At 38.7% G+C, this 21,075-nt stretch overlaps 1 protein-coding gene across 1 annotated transcript; it reads left to right on the top strand.

Moving 5' to 3' along the window:
- Positions 1-2,575: 2,575 nt before the first annotated feature.
- On the top strand, positions 2,576-17,601 carry LOC127450031 (ELAV-like protein 2; the record flags this gene model as incomplete). The annotated part of the gene is made up of 7 exons (XM_051713742.1): positions 2,576-2,584; positions 3,254-3,500; positions 3,576-3,679; positions 3,765-3,918; positions 7,018-7,020; positions 16,895-17,120; positions 17,553-17,601. Coding segments are annotated over exons 1-7 (792 nt in total), but the record flags the coding sequence as incomplete, so codon positions are not given.
- Positions 17,602-21,075: the final 3,474 nt, after the last annotated feature.

Below are 21,075 nucleotides of genomic sequence, written 5' to 3' on the forward strand. Positions count from 1 at the left end.
AGCTTTCCATATTAACTATGTATTGCATATTCAGTAACCACAGTCTTGTTGTACCTGCATTAGTACCCCACCAAAGTTTGAATATTGTAGTCTTTGCTGCAGTAAAGCCTGAAAAAAAAGAATACTTTTGTCCATTGATCCAAGATTCAAAGAGTCATTATTCAGAAGACTCTGGCAGGGATCTGGAATAATTGTAGACCCAATCATTTCTTCCAGAGTACAACAAACTTGAGTCCAGAAAAGATTTCTAACTAGACATTCCCGAAACATATGATATACCGTGCCAACTGCAGCATTCTGGCATAAAGTACAGTTAGGATTGGATGTTAAACCCATTCTATATTGTCTGTATGGTGTAGCATAAGCTCTATGAATGGTTTTAAAATGGATAAGCTAGTGACAATTTAGAGACGTTTCGCTTACGTTTGATCATACCGTATGCCAATCAGGACAAAGGCCAACCTTTTGTAACTCCTTTTCCCAAACAGTCTCAGTTGGCAGACATATGCATTGTGCTTCTGAAAGGGAGGTGTACATTTTGGAAACCAGGCCTCTAGAAATTTTAACACGATCAAACCATGCTGACATAGGATGAGAAGTTAGTGGTGTGTTCCATGGAACTCCATATGCTTTCATGGTCGATCTCATCAAAGAAAAAGAGGAACCAGGGAGGTCAAACATAATCTGTAAATCATGAAATGAGTGTGATCCATCTTCGCTGAATATGGAGACCCAGATAGATGTAAATCTTGTAATCTATTAGGTTGAAGCCTCTATAGATCTCCAGAGTACCTTAGGGTCATCGGCCATCCAAACACTCAAAGCTCTCAGTTGAAATGCCCAGAAGCAAAATTAAGCTGGGGACAGACAACCCTCCCTTCAGTTTTGGGTGCTGCAAAACAGTTGATTTTAATTCTAGCTTGTTTACCTCTCCATATGAACTTAGAAATCATAGACTGGATCTGTTCAAGAAACTTACGAGACGTTGGGATCATGAAACACAAGAAGTTAAGGCGAGGAAGAGTTAATTTTTCTTTTAATTTGAGAGATTTCCCCATAATTTTAGTTAACAATTTCTGACAACTTTGTGTATATTTTAATTCCTAGATAAGAGAGAAAATTGCTAGTGGGAATGGATGGAGGATATTGAACATTACGAGATGCTAAATTCAAGGGGTGTAGTGTAGATTTGTGCCAGTTTATTTTATAACCTGATACATTTTTGAAGAGATTAAACAATGGTAATACTTGAGGGACTGAATCCTTAACATTGGGGAGGAACAGAAGGATGTCTCTGCATAAAGAGAATGGAATGTTTGGAGCCATGAACAGCAATGGGGTATATAGATTTATGCTCTCTTATTGCTTGCGCAAGGGGCTCTAACAATAATGCAAATATAATAATGGTGAGAGAGGACAGCCTAGTCTTGTTCCCCTCTGCAACTGAAAGGAAGACTGACAGATACCTGATTATTGCATACTTTAACATATCGTCACTGTCCAATGAAAAACACGAATCTCCACTTTAGGCAGTTTTGTCTTTTTATCATAGACAATGTGCCGAATGTCTTCTCGCTACTGTTTGAATTGTGCATCGCTATGTCCAATGAAAAGATGTTTAATCAGGCTATCTGTTTAACAATTCTCCATTGGCCTTGAAATGTCCATCAAAACAGTGTATGTTCTGCCCTTATGTTTTGAAGAGCGTCAACTAATTTACGTCAGTTGTCCTGCTGTCACATGAAGCTAGAGTCAGTCCGCTCATCTATAACATCACCACCAACGTAAAGTATGTCCTCTGGTTCTTTGAAAACAGTCTTAAAATATGTAAAACTATAAAAGGAGTCCAAAAGCATAGATTTGTGTTTTATAATACTATTGTTTTTAGTTTGAAGTGTAGTGAAGAGATTGGCTACATCACGCTGGCTCTGATTTCCCTGAAAACCAAAGCCATTCATGCACGCACGATGTCAGGTGGCTTTTAAAAGTAGACTACACCAGCTATATACAGTAGCCAGATTTTCATCTTTGCGAAACCGCAGGTGGAAGCTAATTCTGACAGCCAAATGATGCGTTGGATCCGGAAAACGCGTCTCGAAACCGAACCATCCACTCAACAACTAGACTAAAAACCCTAGTCATAAAACTTGATTTAGATCTAAAATGGTACACTCCGATTATATCCAAAAATAAATTCTCTACAAATCGTAGGTTAGGGTTAGGTTAGGATTACCCTAACCTACCAACTGCGTTCTGGGAATACGGTTAGCAGCCATTTTGTAAGATTGTTTTTCTGTACTCAAAATTATTTTTGGAGTTATGTGCATTTCATCAGACAGTGACGATATATGTAATATAATAGTTTTTCAGGTTGTCTGCGTTCCAACAACAACAGTGTTGAACTCCAACAACAAAATGGACCAAGACTAAAGATGAGTCATAAGTTTTTAAAGCCTTCAAGGGAATCATGTAAAAGTTAACTATGAATAAATTACTGAAGGTTTATGAAGCACACATACATCGATGACAAAAGTATGACAATTTGTTTGACAATCATCAGCCAAATTTCATAATCATGATAACGGTACATGATACCATAATAGATTGACATGGAAAAAAATAAATGGTGCAGCTGTGAGCGACTGAAAACAAACAGCATAAAATGTGTAGAGTGCAAGTGCAGAACAGAAAAACCTCCATGTCAGTGAAATAGTCTATACTAAGAAAACAAAGCCGAATTGCATGTGGATACCTGCTTTACCTGTTATGTGCCTCAATTGAAACAGTATCTTTAACTAACATGAACAAATTGGGCAAATCCAGTAAGTATTTTGTCATATCAAGACGGATTCTTGTGAACACAACTTCGTTTCCAGGCTGACAGATAAAAACTCCTGTGTGCTTTTATTCATTGAAGTGCCACCAAACCAGCCAATCAGATGAGGACTGACTGACTTGAGAAAGTGTTTTTCGGTTGTCATCAGATGGGTTGTGCACACACTGTCATTTATCATTAGAGGTTGCACTATTGCTTTAAAAGAATCAGCGAGTCATTTGTTGGGGAATCGTGTTTCGAACTGTAGGTTTGTCAACCGTTAACAGAACTGAAAATCTCAACACAAACGAGCAGGTGTGACATCATTGATTGTGGTTTATCTCATGAGCAAACACAATGACTACTGTTTATAGTGCTCATAACAGCCTCGCATTGATTCATTCATTAGTGTTTTAACGGTGTGTGTTTGTGTAGCAGGTGATCGCTGCCATGGAGACGCAGCTGTCGAACGGGCCAGGCTGCACCGCCAACAACAGTCCCAACAGTGTGTCTAATAACTGTGTGTCGCCCATGGAGACGACTGACGGTGGCGGTGGTGAGGACAGTAAGACGAACCTGATCGTGAATTATCTGCCTCAGAACATGACACAGGAAGAGCTAAAGAGTCTGTTTGGCAGCATCGGAGAGATCGAGTCCTGCAAACTTGTGCGGGACAAAATCACAGGTACCCACAATAATAGGTTGTGTTGCATTTAAACATGAAGAACTGCAGCTGTTATAACACATGATGTGTGTGTAGGTCAGAGTTTGGGTTATGGTTTTGTGAACTACGTGGAGCCTAAAGATGCAGAGAAAGCCATCAACACTTTAAACGGACTCAGACTGCAGACTAAAACCATCAAGGTAACTATAGGTTGATTTATAGTTTAAGTTGAATAATTAATTTCTCTAATTTCACACTGGATTGTGTGTGTGTGTGTGAGTGAAGGTGTCATATGCCCGCCCGAGCTCGGCCTCCATTCGTGATGCTAACCTGTATGTGAGTGGTCTGCCGAAAACGATGACCCAGAAAGAGCTGGAGCAGCTGTTTTCTCAGTACGGACGCATCATCACCTCCAGAATACTACTCGACCAGGTCACAGGTCAGATCACATGACATGAATCACACTAACTAATGATCAATGGCTCTGCTAATGCATTATCCATTCACATAGATGGTTCTTATCGCCCTCTACAGCTCAGTAGATACAAAGAACTCGTCTGTCATGCCGTTAGAGAAGTTTACCTCAACCTCTTGAATAATAAGAAATCTGACATGTTTCGGTTTCTCAACCACATATGAATGCAGACTTTTAAAGAGACTTTATTTCCTCGAGCAATGCACAGCACTATAGGCTACAGTTAATTTGTGAAGTTCACCCGCACTTCATTTTGAGTATAGACGCAAAAAAAAAATCACACATTTAAAACTACACTTCTCTCTCCTCTGCCCCTCCCCGAGAGTCCTCCAAAAAGGCCAAATAGCTGTCCCATTTTTTATTAAATAAATCTAAGTTGCCTAGCCTTCTACGTGACATTTCCTCGTATGCCGCTACCCTGCCCATCTCTGTGCACCACTCTTGAAATGAGGGCGTTCCAGCCACTTCATCCTCTAAGAATAATTTGCCTGCTGATCATAACACTGGCTAAGACCCAATTTTTTTATGCATTTATCCCCTATATTAATGACCGCTCCATCGCCTAAAATACAGAGTCTGGGACAAAATGAAATTTGAGTGCCCAATACAGTACTGTGCAAAAGTTTTAGGCACTTGTGAAATATGTTGCATAGTGAGGATATAATGCCATAAATAGTTTATCAATTAACATAATTATAATTTTTTTATAATTGTATTTATCACACATTATACATTTGCACATATACAGTGAAATTCTTTTTTTTCACATATCCCAGCTAAGCTGGGGTCAGAGTGCAGGGTCAGCCATGATATGGTGCCCCTGGAGCAGATGGGGTCAAGGGCCTTGCTCAAGGGCCCGACAGTGGCATCTTGGCAGTGCTGGGGCTTGAACCCCTGACCTTCTGATCAGTAACCCAGAGCCTTAACTGCTGAGCCACCACTGCCCCCCCCATACATCATACAAAGTCCAGTAAACATAAAAAAAGATAAGTCAATATTTGGTGTGGCCACCTTTGCCTTTAACCCTCTGGGGTCTGAGGGTGTTTTGGGCCCTGGAGAAGTTTTGACATGCCTTGACATTTGTGCTTTTTTCAGTTGCTTAAACATATTAATGGCTAAAGTCTGATAACACTGTATTCAGCACAAACTGGGCTACAATAATATGTGAACAACATATATGTACATGTTTGTATTTTTGAGAAAATAACGTTTATGCGTGGTTTTTGGAAAAACAAAAAAATTAAGTCACTGAAATAAGGCCATATAACACATACTAAACATTTGTTCACAAGACTTTTGAGGACTGGATCTTGTAGCCTAGAGTTTTTGCTACAAAAATGATGTGAAAACCATCCTGATCACTCATTCATACAAAACAATATAGTCTTAACTTCTGTAAGACACTTTTAGTGTTAGAAAGGCCATATGCGAGGAGGCGTGGATGATTATGAATATTAATGTGATTCACGCCTGAGACAAAAACCCCTCCCCTGAGAGAGAATGAATGTGAGGAGACTTAATGAATGAATGTATTGTTTGTAGCTTATTCACAAAATCAAGTTTAAGTTAAAAAAAAAAAGTAATCTGACTATACATTTTCTTTACATAATGACTTTACTTAAAAACTTTAGACCTACACTGTTTAAAAGTTTTAGATTGGTAAGATTTTTTTATTGTTTTTAAAAGAAGACTCTTCTGCTCACCAAGGCTGCATTTATTTGATCCAAAATACAGCAAAAACAGTGATATTGTGAAATATTTTTACAATTTAAAATAACTGTTTTCTATTTGAATATATTGTAAAATGCAATTTATTCCTGTGATCAAAGCTGAATTTTCAGCATCATTACTGCAGTCTTCAGTGTCACATGATCCTTCAGAAATCATTCTAATATGCTGATTTACTAATATGGGCATATTTACAGCACATTTTACACATTTACACCCGAACAGATATTTGCAAGCACAAGCTTCGTTGATGATAATGAGGCAGCATAAACACTAGTTAAAATATAATCTAAACATTCATATTATTTTTATCACATTACATATTTATATCATACAGCATACAATTTAAATACCTGCTTTTGCCGAAACAACATTTAAATGTAACAAACTTGCCTATTAGGACATATTTCAAATTTCAATACTCTGAATACTGGCTGGCAAGTCTGGAAATAGTCCAACTAGTAAAATATGTACGTTTATATAAAGTAGCATGTCAACTAATATGTAATTAAAACTAAATGGCTGGATCAAGTCGCTCTTCAAACGTTCCTCGTCAGATTCCCGCTCCTCTTCTGAGGAAAATGTGAACTCTTCGTCACAATCCAGGGCCATCTGTAGAGTTTCCTCACCTGTGTAGCGTGCCATCTTCCAAACGCACAGGAAAGTGAATGAATCTGATGATGAACTTGATGTTTTTAAGGCACTGTTGGGGACGTTCACCATTTGCATTGATCGTCTCAGCACATTACCGTATGAATAGCGCGCTCTGCTGGTGGGTGTGATCACATTAGAGATAATTAGCTGAGCCAGGAGAAACTGTACATCGCTTTGTTTCATACAGATTACATTGCAGGAGAATTTGTTTTAAATTTGAATTATTTAAAAGTAGACATTTTAAGCTTTCTTTAGACATCCGTTTCATGTTTGTGTGGCAAGTATTCGCGGAGTTTGTTCATTTTTGATGCGCCGGCACGTCCGTCGACCCCTGAGGGTTAAAATAGCCCCAGTTCTCCTAGGTAATCCCAGACTGACTCTGTTCAGTGGGGGGCACTGTGGGGGCAATGCCATCTCTTGCAGAGCGCCCTGTTCTTCTATTCTAATCTTTTCTATTTGCAAAAGTAATGTTTGGGACTCTAAAATGTGTCAATAGGGAAAATACACTAAAGCTGAAGACACTAAATCTTATGACAAATGTTATGACATCTTAAGTGCCTAAAACTTTTGCACAGTACTGTACGTTACACAAAACTCTGAACCCTCAACCAAAATTCTTGGATCTTAACACACCACAAAAAAACATGGGTTGTGTCTCCATCTTCTGACTGGCATCACCAGCAGGTGGGTGTGTCTTTAAGACCAAGCTTATACAATCTAGAGTTGGTCCAATAGAATCAATGTAAAATCTTAAATTGCATAAGGCGCACCCTTGAATCTTTAGATGTAGACTTGACATTTTTTCCTAGCCCACACTCCCTCCTCCAATACCAAGTTTAAATCTTTCTCCCATAATCTCTTGAGAGAAGTTGAAGCTCTGTCCCCCAGACTCTGAATTAGCAGGGAGTAATACACTGATGCCTCATGACCTTTTCCAAAAACAGTAATCACTGCTCCCAGAGTATCTGCCGCTCTAGGGGGGTGTGTGCTACTCCCAAAAATAGTACAGAGCAGGTGGCGCAGCTGCAAATACCTTAAGAATTGAGACCTGGGAATCCCAAAATGTTGAACTATATTTTCAAAAGATCTCAACACTCCACTCTCATATAGGTCACAGAGCGTATTAACCTCCCTCACAATCCACACTGTACAGCAGAAAGGAGACTTGTTAATACATAATTTAGGGTTCAGCCATATACTCGAAGCAACATTTAAATAAATGTCTGAATTAAACACTGGACACTTTTGTCCATACTGAGTGCAAATGCGAGATAATGGGGTGTAACTTTTCAGATTAGTTTGATAGGCTTTGCAATGGCAAAATAGAGGCAAGAACTTCCTGTTCAATACAAAACCAGGGAGGGGATCTCTCAGGTGGAAGCGACCAATGAGCCAAATGTCTGAGACCGAATGCATAAAACAAAATCTTGGGTAGGCCTAGCCCACCTTTTGTCAATCAGCCTGTGTAACTTACTGAAGTGTAATCTGGGACGTTTACCATTCCAAATGAAGGACTTCGCTATTCTATCAAATTGCTTGAAATAAGAGAGGGGGACATCTATAGGAAGATTTTGTAGCAGGTAGTTGAATTTTGGAATACAGTTCATTTTAATAACAACCTTCCCAATCATCGATAAATGTAATGAAGCCCACATCACTCACCCCTTTTTATTAAGGGGTCAAAATTAACTAAATAAATCACACAGATTTGCTGGGAATAAAATACCCAATACTTAATTCCCTGTTTGGGCCACTGGAAGGCTGTTACTGGACAGTACGCTGTCAGAGCCAAAGCTTCGGATTTAGACCAATTGTCTTTGTATCCTGAGAACTTGAAAAGAATTAATAATTCTGATGGAGGCAAGGCATAGGACTAATGGGGCTGGAGACGAATAATAAAATGTCATCAGCGTAAAGCAAAAGCTTATGCGCCACACCTCACGCCACCACCCCTGGAAAATCATCCTCCATTCTTATCGCGGCTGCTGATGGTTCCAGGGCAAGAACATTTTTTTTTCACCACTAGCAGATTTCACTGAAGGAATAGTAGAAAGACTGTTTTATATATCTAGCCAAAAGCTTCCCTGCTTTGTACCCTGACTCAAAGTATGACTGTCTTGCCCTGAATAGCCAAAACTCCACTTTGTGACAAAAACAGTATTATATCTGTATTTCAATCGGGTCAATTCTCTGAGGCCATCGGACGACATTCGGCGCTTCAGCTCTGCCTGGCACTTTTAATATTCCCTTCCAGTTCCGCGAGTTATCGTGCTTTGGATTTTTTGATGAATGAGGCATACTGTATTATCCGGCCCCTAAGAACTGCCTTAAGTGCCTCCCAAGCCACGTCCACAGAGGATACTGAGGATCAGTTGGTCTCCATATAAACATTGATTTCAGCCTTTAATGTATCCCTCTTGCAAAATCCTGAATTCCAACAAATGTTAAAGCGCCAGCTATATGTTTCCTTTTCTCCATATGTGGCAACACCTCTAAACTCACCAGGGCTTGATCTGAGACTGAAATGTTTCCGATTGAGCAATCAACAACAAATGAAATGAGGGACTTGGATATCAAAAGAAAAATCTGGAGTAAATCTTATGGACTGATGGGGGGGGGAAATTTAGTCCCTACCAGATGGGTTCAAAAGTCTCCAAATATCTGTAAGACCAAGATTTTTACACATCCTGTGAAGCATCAGTGTTGCTCTAGGGGGCTTACACACTTTTGCTTCACTATGATCAAGGACTGAGTCCATCAATAGATTAAAGTCTCCTCCCAATATTATATCATGAGGGGTGCCAGCGGCTTGCAACATCCCTTCAAGATCTATAAAAAAGCCCTGATCTTCAGCGTTAGGTGCGTAAATATTAGCCAAAATCAACCTTTGCCCCTGAATTTCTGCTAAAACAATAATGACTCTTCCTAATTTATCTTTAATCTGTTTGAGACATTTGAATTGTAGATGTTTACTTATCAGTGTAATGACTCCCCTGCTCTTACTTGAGCCAGCACTAAAGAAAACATTCCCACCCCATATCTTCCCAAATTTTTCAGCTTCCTGCGGGGAAAGATGCGTTTCTTGAAGAAAGACTATATCATATTTCTTACGCTTAAGAGAAATAACCTTCTTTTTTATGGGGTGACCCAACCCGTTGACATTCCACGTGGAGAGACACAATCCACTCATTAACATTTGACATTTTGACATATAAGAAAAAATAGATCATGTGTCAAAAACAAGATTATAAAGACCACATTCCAACATTAGTGCAAAAACCCAAACATCCCCCAGAACCAAACAAACAGAAAAAAAAAAAATATGCGCATTAACCCCGCGCACGACAGTGCCAGCTGGCGTCCATCCTTCCAAACTCAGTCCATGAACACCTACGAGAACCCCAGCCACTAACGTTGCCATCGGATTGCTCAAGTCCGGTGTTTCTATACAAATTTGAGACTGAATTACACAGCAAAAGATAATCTATAAAATAAACTCCAGCCAATAGGTGGAATAAACACACAAAGAATGCGCAGATTCTTCAAACAGTCAAACGAATGTTCAGTGAGCCGGTCCACTCATGAGATGACTTGCTCACTCCATTGACTTTATGATGGACATTGCTTGCTGTGGGCATGTTTTACGGCCATCCTTAGCATCTATTCTCAATTTTGCCGGGAATATCAGTGCAAAAGCGACCTTCAGTTGATGTAAGAGTTTCTTGCATTCCTTGAATCGATCACGTTTCTCTCGTCATTTTGCAATGTTCGGGAACAAGAAAATGCTGTGGTTCTTCCAAGAAAGCCTTCCTTTACGCCTCGCCTCATGTATCAAGATCTTTATCGGATGATCTCAGAAGTATGGCTAGAATTGATCGGGGCCTGTCTCCCTCTGTGGTTCGATGAGCAGAAACCCTGTGAGCTTGCTCGATTTCCAGCTTATGACCTGCTATGTCGAGCAGATTCGGAAGGAGCCCATCCAGGAATTTCACCGTATACTGACCCTCTGCTCCCTCAGGGATTCCAACGATACGGACATTATTCCTCTGGCTATGGTTCTCCATGTCCTCCAACTTCTCCCAGACATGCTCCAAATCCACCTTGGTCACTAGCGGATTGGCAGCTAATTCCCCCTCCGATGATTCTAGATAATCAATCCGTTTCTCAATATCCCCCACTCTTGTAACCACATCAGTGAATTTCGTCTCCATGGCAGTGATCGATCGACGTATCACAGCAAGATCCTCCCAAGTCAGCAACGTCCTTCGTCAGCATTGCCAACATGTTCAGTATCTCTCGCCACATTTCACGCACTTCTCTGACTAAATCGACTCCCTGGCTCACGGTCTCCTCGGCAGCGTCCGATTGAGCCACAAGTGTCTTTTAATGTCTCCAGAGCCCGAGGATTTTGAAATCTTTGACCATCGTCCTCCTAGAACAGTTATGAACAGAGTGTATTGAATCTCACCAGTTTGTCAAAGTATTAAAACTAGCAAAGTGCATAGAGCTCGCAGTTCACACATCTGATTCGCATGGCGTCACGTGACTGTTTTGCTAGGTTTTAAAAATTGTTAAACCATCACTAAATATCTGTAGGCCTTTATTTTATACAGCAATATCTATTAATATACCTTTAATCAACATATAGGCCTGTGTGTGTGTTTGTGTGTGTGTTGTGTGTGTGTGTGTGTGTGTGTGTGTGTGTGTGTATATATACAGTGGTGTGAAAAAGTGATTGCCCCCTAAACCTAATAACTGGTTGGGCCACCCTTAGCAGCAACAACTGCAATCAAGCGTTTGCGATAACTTGCAATGAGTCTTTTATAGCACTATGGAGGAATTTTGGCCCACTCATCTTTGCAGAATTGTTGTAATTCAGACACATTGGAGGGTTTTCGAGCATGAACTGCCTTTTTAAGGTCATGCCACAGCATCTCAATAAGATTCAGGTCAGGACTTTGACTAGGCCACTCCAAAGTCTTCATTTTGTTTTTCTTCAGCCATTCAGAGGTGGACTTGCTGGTGTGTTTTGGATCATTGTCCTGCTGCAGAACCCAAGTTCGCTTCAGCTTGAGGTCACGAACAGATGGCCGGACATTCTCCTTCAGGATTTATTGGTAGACAGCAGAATTCATGGTTCCATTTATCACAGCAAATCTTCCAGGTCCTGAAGCAGCAAAACAGCCCCAGACCATCACACTACCACCACCATATTTTACTGTTGGTATGATGTTCTTTTTCTGAAATGCGGTGTTACTTTTATGGCAGATGTAATGGGACACACACCTTCCAAAAAGTTCAACTTTTGTCTCGTCAGTCCACAGAGTATTGTCCCAAAAGTCTTGGGGATCATCAAGATGTATTCTGGCAGAAATGAGACGAGCCTTAATGTTCTTTTTGCTCAGCAGTGGTTTTCGTCTTGGACTCTGCCATGCAGGCCATTTTTGCCCAGTCTCTTTCTTATGGTGGAGTCATGAACACTGACCTTAACTGAGGCAAGTGAGGCCTGCAGTTCTTTGGATGTTGTTGTGGGGTCTTTTGTGACCTCTTGGATGAGTTGTCGCTGCGCTCTTGGGGTAATTTTGGTCAGCTGGCCACTCCTGGGAAGGTTCACCACTGTACCATTTGTGGATAATGGCTCTCACTGTGGTTCTCTGGAATCCCAAAGCTTTAGAAATGGCTTTATAACCTTTTCCAGACTGACAGATCTCAATTACTTTCTCATTTGTTCCTGAATTTCTTTGGATCTCGGCATGATGTCTAGCTTTTGAAGATCTTTTGGTCTACTTCACTTTGTCAGGCAGGTCCTATTTAAGTGATTTCTTGATTGAGAACAGATGTGGCAGTAATCAGGCCTGGGTGTGGCTAGAGAAATTGAACTCAGGTGTGATAAACCACAGTTAAGTTATGTTTTAACAGGTAGGGCAAACACTTTTTCACACAGGGCCATGTAGGTTTGGATTTTGTTTTCCCTTAATAATAACAACCTTCATTTAAAAACTGCATTTTGTGTTTACTTGTGTTATCTTTGACTAATATTTAAACTTGTTTGATGATCTGAAACATTTAAGTGTGACAAACATGCAAAAAAATATGAAATCAGGAAGGGGGCAAACACTTTGTGTGTGTGTGGCCTCCTCCTTTAAACAATGCAAGTGAATGTCCTCCATTTTTTGACGATCCAAAATGCATATTTAGGGTGCATCAAAATAATCCACACGACTCCAGTCGACAAATAAAGTTATTCTGAATGCAAATGATTGATTATTTTGAGAAACAAAACAATACTACTTTGTGATGTGCGCTCATGAGAGGGATGACGTAAGCTCCTTGGTAAGGTCACGCGTCACGTGGAGGAGTCAGGAAGCACATCATTGTTTACAAGAGAAACTTGCAGAGCACAGACCAAGCGCCGTTCACAAACCAAAACGGTCCAAAACAATTTCAACCTAAATTGAAGAATCTAAAGTGAAATGGAGGAAGATGGAAATTTATCAAATGGGGGAACCTATTAGTATATCCCTGTTCCTACCCAAACAAACAATTAAAATCAATAGATTATATTTGTATTAATAGTACTTTTTGAATTTGGTTAGAAAAAGAAAGAAAAAAAAAAGAAATAGTACAATTAAGAAAGATAATTAATTTACAAGACATTGCTAAATATTCTGATTTCATGGCAAATAGATAATGCATTGAAGTTTTGGGCAGATAGAGGTCTGAAAAGAGATCAGTAACTGTTCACTGATAAAGGAATGGATACCTGTTCAAACCTAGCAAACAATATGAGCTTCCAAATTCACATTTATTTATTATTTACAGGTAAGAAGATATTTACTAACAAAGTTACAGTAAAAGAAATGAAAAGGAAATGCATCCATTAATAAATTATATAATTGATACAATACAACTAATCCAGTAAAAATGTTATGAATTTTAAAGAGTGCACTTGAAAGAGATATACAGGACACTCTGAATAAAAGTATATGTAGGGAGGACGAATTAAAAATAAAAATTAGTCAGCAAGACTGGGAAGAAATATCATACGTTCCACCCTACTCAATCCAGTGTTTGGAATGTTGGGCCTCATGTATTCAGATAGAAGACAAAGGCAGGCCTAACAGTCATAAAAAACATTCCTCAAGCCCCCTCCTTCTAAGTCATAAATCTTACTGATAAAAATCGCGCCAAAATCAAACAAAGGGAGTCCAAAACAGACTACAAATCCATGAAGCCTCGCTCACTAAAGGATCGAGCTCTCAACTCCTATTGGATGAGGCACACAACAGAACGTCCCTCAAACATGACATCATCAGGAGTTCAAATAATTCTGAAATGCTTAAAGATTTCGCTTCCGGCGACTTCGTTCACCGAATATGGACGTAGCTTTTTGCTGCTCTCCAGTGTAACCTCGTGGCATAAGGAAGTAATGTCCGACTTGAAACTGTGGCCATACAATCTCCATCTCGCTGGACGAGTTGAGATTACTCTGTGTTCAACCGAACACTCTAACGGATCCGAAGGAGACCGCCGAGCAATTCACATCTTCATCCGTTTGCCTACAGAAGTGAAGAGATTAAAGATTTCTCTTCCATCTTCAATCAAGTCGACATTTCTGAGTTCTCCGCCAGCCCGCCGAGAATCAACAGCCGTACCGCCCTCTGAGAATCAACAGCCGTACCGCCCGCCGATAGAGCGAGGAAAAGGCTCTCGTCATCACCCGAGCCTCAAGAAACCGGGTCAAAGTTAAAGGATGGAGGAAAACACATTCTACCTGTGTCCTCATGCGATTCAAGTAAGAGGTTTACGTCTGGGCAGAGATAGAATATTATAGCGTGTTATTCTTGTGTTTCAAGGTTTTTTTTTGTACAGTTTACGGACCGCCATGTCCGCTCATTATTAATACTCAGGGTATTAATTATCACAAATTTGTTTTGCTGTATTGTGGTCCAACCAGATTGGACTGTTGTGCATTTTCGCCATCGCGGGTGAGACAGCAACTGAGTTCATCCATTAAAGAGTCAAATAACGCAGGACTTTTACGAGCCCCGCTCGTAAAACCGCGTCTCCGAGTGTTGAACGCGGCTGCTTTATCTCCAGCTATCGCGAAATCAGCTTTCGGGCTGTCACTGAATAATCTCTCTCTCTCTCTCTTTCTCTCTCTCACTAACCACACTGACACACACACACCTTATGTGTTATAGGATTATTTTATTTCCATATCTAATCATATCACCGTTTAGTTTGTAGTTGTAAGTCGGAAGTTTATTGACTGCATTGTATTAATTATTAATTGATATTACTGCATAAATAAACTTTGTTTATATTACAAAGAGAAGTGTTTTGGTTTGTTTTGCATACGCCTGTGTCATGCTGACGGGATGTCAGTGCTCGGATTCAAACCTTCATTCATTGTTTTTTTTCCCGAAAATCGATATTCTTCGGATGTCGATTTTCCTAAGAAAACAATCTAATATTGAGACTGTTTTAATATTTGGTTATTAGTCCCTGATTTCAGGGTGGTGCCCCGTCAATGTTAATCCTTATTAATATTCTATAGATTTTTGATAATTGATAATTATCTTTGATTGAATTAGAATAAAATTAACACTAGCTTATTGATCATTCTAATTCAAAGATAATTATTAATTATTAAAATCAATAGAACATTGATGAGAATCAATGTTAGCTTTTTTTTTTTAATCCTTTAAAATCAACACTTATCAATTGTTAACATCGATGAAACATTAAAATTAACACTAGCTTATTGATCAATGTTTCATTGATGTTAACAATTGATAAGTGTTGATTTTAAAGGATTAAAAAAAAAAAGCTAACATTGATTCTCATCAATGTTCTATTGATTTTAATAATTAATAATTATCTTTGATAATTATTAATTATTGCTAATAACCAAACTTTCTCCTAAACGTAGCGCACTATATTTACTGGAGTCCTATATGAGGTTTTAATGAGTTAGATCCAATTAATTTAAATATTGATTAATAACTACAGAAATAATTATTAATTATTTCTGATAGTAACCCTGATCTAAACAACCAGTAAAGCCCTACAGGAAGATACAAATAAGATTCTTTATATCACCTGTTATTCAAAGTAAATACAGTAGCATGTAAAAGGGGATTGTTGGAGAAATTGTGGAGAAACAAATGCTCAGTCAAATTCTATACAAGTGCTCTAAAGTGACAACTTATTAAAATTAAGTGATTAGACAGGTTAATTTAATATTTAACTGCACAATAGAAATACATCCACAAAACATTATTTTGGGTAAAATGCCATTGTCCTTAAGAAATAAAATTGAACAAAATATATTTTGGGTAATCAGAATAGCAGCTTTGAAACAGATTACAAAAAATTAAACCAGAACCCCCACAATTTCAAAGATGGAGAGAAATGATTTTGGAAATATGCCAAATAACATTAATAAAAGTCTGGAATGTGAAAATAAATGGGATTCGCTTAATATTACAAATTAATTTAGATTGTTTCCTTCAGATTCTTGATTTCTGAACAAAATTAGTTAAAATATGAGGTATGATGTTGTATCATTTAATATAAAAAAAAAAAAGGTGATGCCTTTATTTCCACTTTATTTGAAAAAATATAACATGTAAATGAATTACACATGGTATTTATTGAATATGTTGTGACTGGTTATTTGATATGGTTATTCAAAATAACATGTCTTTTTATTTCTCTTTCTTGATATACAATTTGTACATTGTCTTTAGTAAAGAAAAATGCCAAAATAAAGAGCATAAATGCTACTACTGATTAAAGTGATCACAATGTGTTTGTTCTTTTTATAAAAACATTCAAGTAAAATACTGTTCATCTCGATGAAAGAAAGGGGTTTGGGTGGCATTCACCCCTTTCCATAGCAATCTTGAGCTTTTAAAAACGATTATTTTTTGCAGTGTTCATTAATCCATCTTACTGGCTTGCCTAATATATTATGTTTATATTTTCAAAGATTTTTTATTTAATTTTTTTTTTCTTTGCTAAGGCTAAAGAGGGTAAATGAAAAGCAATTACATTTTAAATAAAATACAACACTATCTGCTGAAAATCTACACTTTAGATTTTCAAATAATTTATCATGAAAGGTCAATTTTGTGGATTTCTCAGATTTTATTTGTAAAGTGCACTTTAAGAGACGGGGAGTGACTTGATTGTGTCAGATGTCATATTTTGTTAAGCATCTGTTAGCGATCTGTAATCCAAAATGAAACCTGCTATGGTGCGGGTTAGTCGTGTAGCGCAAGTTACTATGGAGATGAACACTGCTGAAAGCCAACCAACTTTCATGGTACCTAAAACCTGGGGTTGAGGCAAACTAATCTAAAACTTAACTGGTTAGCCACCGAAACTGGCTTCATGGTGCAGGCCTCTGATAGAGGAGATGAATGCTTTAAATGCAAGCAGACAAATAGGACTCTTTAAATGCAATGCGATTCATAAAGTAACTTTTTTGTGGTCGTTCTTCCATGAACGAATGGTCCCGTTCATGATCAGATGTTTTTCTGGTGTTCAGGTGCATCTCGAGGTGTTGGATTCATCCGGTTTGACCGGCGTGTTGAAGCGGAGGAGGCCATTAAAGGTTTGAACGGTCAGAAACCGCCAGGAGCCACTGAGCCAGTCACAGTGAAGTTTGCCAACAATCCCAGTCAGAAGAGCAGTCAAGCACTGCTGTCACAGCTGTACCAGTCACCCAACAGAAGATACCCCACTCCACTGGCACAGCAGACGCACAGATTCAGGTACAAGCGCAATATAATCAATACGCAGATTTTGCTGACAATTGTAATTGTCAAATAATTCCTAAAGAGCCTCATAAGACTGATTCTTTCTCTTGCTAGTTTTGCAAGTATAAGAGTTAAGACAGAACTTGTAATAGCATCACCCAGTTAAACTTCAAGCCAGTGTTAAGCGAATGTTTTCAGTGATTTTACCTACTTCTGAAAACATTGACTGCATTTACATGCACAGTCTTACAACCGATTATACTTGAGCTGTCAACATGTGTGGTCATGTCAACGGCCTAAACGTTTATAAAGGAAAAATACTGCACAAGGCTGACAAAAAATGAAAATTAGTAGCTTTATCACCCAGCCCTCAAACATAGTTTAGTTTGTTCTGACGTTGAGTGTTTTCTGTGTTTGTGTTTTAATGTGCATGTGTGTTTGTTTCAGGCTGGACAATCTACTCAACATGGCGTACGGGGTCAAGAGGTATGTTAATGTGAGCTGTGGCTGTTGTAATACTATTAATGACATTGTGATTGTACCTCTGTTAAAAGATGCAAAAGCGTGCATTAATGCAAAGAGAACCGGATTAATTTTCATTTCAGTTCACTTGGCTCATTTGCAAGAGGTCGGAGGTGAGTTCTTATAAAGCAGGGGTGTCCAAACTATCTGTTGTGGGCCAGATGCAGCAGAAAATGAGTTGAGTTACCCAGGCCCCCCAGCTTCCACTATTCTTAGTGACAGTACCATTTTCGTGCTTGTTATACAAAGGTATGTAAACTCAATGTAAATAATGTACACATTATTTCAAACAGTGACCAAAATATCATTTTATATGCAATTTCATGAATTGATTGAAAAGCTAAAATGACACACTAGGGATGGGACAATTTAGTTCTCACGATAAGATTCTATATACGATATGACGTTCACGATTCAATATAATCTCGATTCGATTTAACACTTAAATTACAAACTATTACAGAAAATGTTTTATTTTCTGAAGAAAAAAATTGAGCAAAATGCACAATTTCTCATCAAAATGAAGTTTTTAATACTCAAATGCTCAAAGTTTAAATAGTTTCTCTATAAGAAAAGATCTTTCTTTATAATGCAAACATTATCTTTCAAAAATAGTGGACTACATTCAGGCTGATCAGGTGCACAACTGAACTAAACCTGCCCTGGAAAACTGTGTATATTTATATTTTAATCATTTATTTGTCATTATCAAAATGTAACTTTTGTAAAAATACAAAAATTCTACATTTCTATTAAAATAATAAATAAATAAAAATAAATATAATCGGTATATAAATTGTTTTAAAATATTGCCTTAGTCCTTCTTTACTGTTACCGGATGGCCCAGACACGGAGACTACAAGAGTGTAAATTGAAAGAAATCCCAGATGCAGTTTATTGTACTACTCCAATCCCAATCAGTAATTACCAGAAAACAATAATGTGGTACATAATGCACAACTTTTCATTATAAAGAAGCCCGAAATGCACATTGGACTCTTATTGTGAAATGTCTGCGCTCCCAGTTGTGAGCTCACTGATGGCTGATTCGTTGAGAAAGTGAATCTGATTCAAACTGCAAACCTGAGCTTCGTTCTTTTCGGGTGATTCATGAAAAAGATCCGGTTCAAAAGAGTCATTTGTTCACGACTCTCTCGCGCTGGGTTTGTTGATGCGTGCAATACAGTGAGCTCGTCAGAAACAGAACGGGTGAAAAGTAGTGTGAAACACACTGGTGGTGCGCGCTTTAAAGATGTATTCAATAACTCGAAGATATCTGATGAAACCGCATATGAACGCACACAAGGAGCCCTGAATAATGTGTATAATTTACAAGTAATAACATTGAGTTACATTCATTTGTATAAGAAACGCTGAAAAGGTTACTGTCACTTTAAGAGTTCAACGAGCAGCTCACAGTGTTCCACTTCAGCGAACATCAAGGAGAATCCCTTGGTTTATTTAGCGCATCCATGCTGTGTGATTAAAATTAATATTTCTTTTAACATTTTTATCTGACTGTAAAGAGCAGAAAGGATATTAAGACACATTATTTAATGAAAGTGGAGTCGCCTCATCTTTGATGGACACACATTACACGAAGGAAACGATCCGCTTTAATCTTGAGCACTTTTCATCAAAACAAGGAGATTTTCCAGGTATTCCAGTTCTTACATTTCTAAAAGCACTTAAAAGACCTTGTGTGAACCCTGTAAACAGTGGAGATAAAAGCACAGTAGGATTAAAATCAAGTGATAAAGAGATTGATGTTTGACAGGTCATTTCATTTATGATCACATGGACAGAAAACAATGTTTTATTTTTTCAAATATCAAGTTATGTCACGATATGGTTTGTCATTTTTTTGGGGGGTTTGCGATATCAAAATGTGATTTATCATCCCATCCCTAACAAACGCATAATAAAAAAAGCATTATATATTAGTGGTACACCGATCAGGAAATATGAGGCCGATAACAATCACCGATAATTCTTTTAAAAGTGCCTTTTGCCACACTTTTGCTCCAGTTCTGGGAGTACCGTGTGTGTGCGTTCCTCTATTCTTGTCTTTTTCATGTGGATCTATTATACAGGTGCATCTCAATAAATTAGAATGTCATGGAAAAGTTCATTTATTTCAGTAATTCAACTCAAATTGTGAAACTCGTGTATTAAATAAATTCAATGCACACAGACTGAAGTAGTTTAAGTCTTTGGTTCTTTTAATTGTGATGATTTTGGCTCACATTTAACAAAAACCCACCAATTCACTATCTCAAAAAATTAGAATATGGTGACATGCCAATCAGCTAATCAACTCAAAACACCTGCAAAGGTTTCCTGAGCCTTCAAAATGGTCTCTCAGTTTGGTTCACTAGGCTACACAGTCATGGGGAAGATTGCTGATCTGACAGTTGTCCAGAAGACAATCATTGACACCCTTCACAAGGAGGGTAAGCCACAAACATTCATTGCCAAAGAAGCTGGCTGTTCACAGAGTGCTGTATCCAAGCATGTTAACAGAAAGTTGAGTGGAAGGAAAAAGTGTGGAAGAAAAAGATGCACAACCAACCGAGAAAACCGCAGCCTTATGAGAACTGCCAAGCAAAATCGATTCAAGAATTTGGGTGAACTTCACAAGGAATGGACTGAGGCTGGGGTCAAGGCATCAAGAGCCACCACACACAGACATGTCAAGGAATTTGGCTACAGTTGTCGTATTCCTCTTGTTAAGCCACTCCTGAACCACAGACAACGTCAGAGGCGTCTTACCTGGGCTAAGGAGAAGAAGAACTGGACTGTTGCCCAGTGGTCCAAAGTCCTCTTTTCAGATGAGAGCAAGTTTTGTATTTCATTTGGAAACCAAGGTCCTAGATTCTGGAGGAAGGGTGGAGAAGCTCATAGCCCAAGTTGCTTGAAGTCCAGTGTTAAGTTTCCACAGTCTGTGATGATTTGGGTGCAATGTCATCTGCTGGTGTTGGTCCATTGTGTTTTTGAAAACCAAAGTCACTGCACCCGTTTACCAAGAAATTTTGGAGCACTTCATGCTTCCTTCTGCTGACCAGCTTTTTAAAGATGCTGATTTCATTTTCCAGCAGGATTTGGCACCTGCCCACACTGCCAAAAGCACCAAAAGTTGGTTAAATGACCATGGTGTTGGTGTGCTTGACTGGCCAGCAAACTCACCAGACCTGAACCCCATAGAGAATCTATGGGGTATTGTCAAGAGGAAAATGAGAAACAAGAGACCAAAAAATGCAGATGAGCTGAAGGCCACTGTCAAAGAAACCTGGGCTTCCATACCACCTCAGCAGTGCCACAAACTGATCACCTCCATGCCACGCCGAATTGAGGCAGTAATTAAAGCAAAAGGAGCCCCTACCAAGTATTGAGTACATATACAGTAAATGAACATACTTTCCAGAAGGCCAACAATTCACTAAAAATG

Source organism: Myxocyprinus asiaticus, chromosome 2, assembly GCF_019703515.2.
Source record: "Myxocyprinus asiaticus isolate MX2 ecotype Aquarium Trade chromosome 2, UBuf_Myxa_2, whole genome shotgun sequence".
NCBI classification, from domain to species: domain Eukaryota; kingdom Metazoa; phylum Chordata; class Actinopteri; order Cypriniformes; family Catostomidae; genus Myxocyprinus; species Myxocyprinus asiaticus.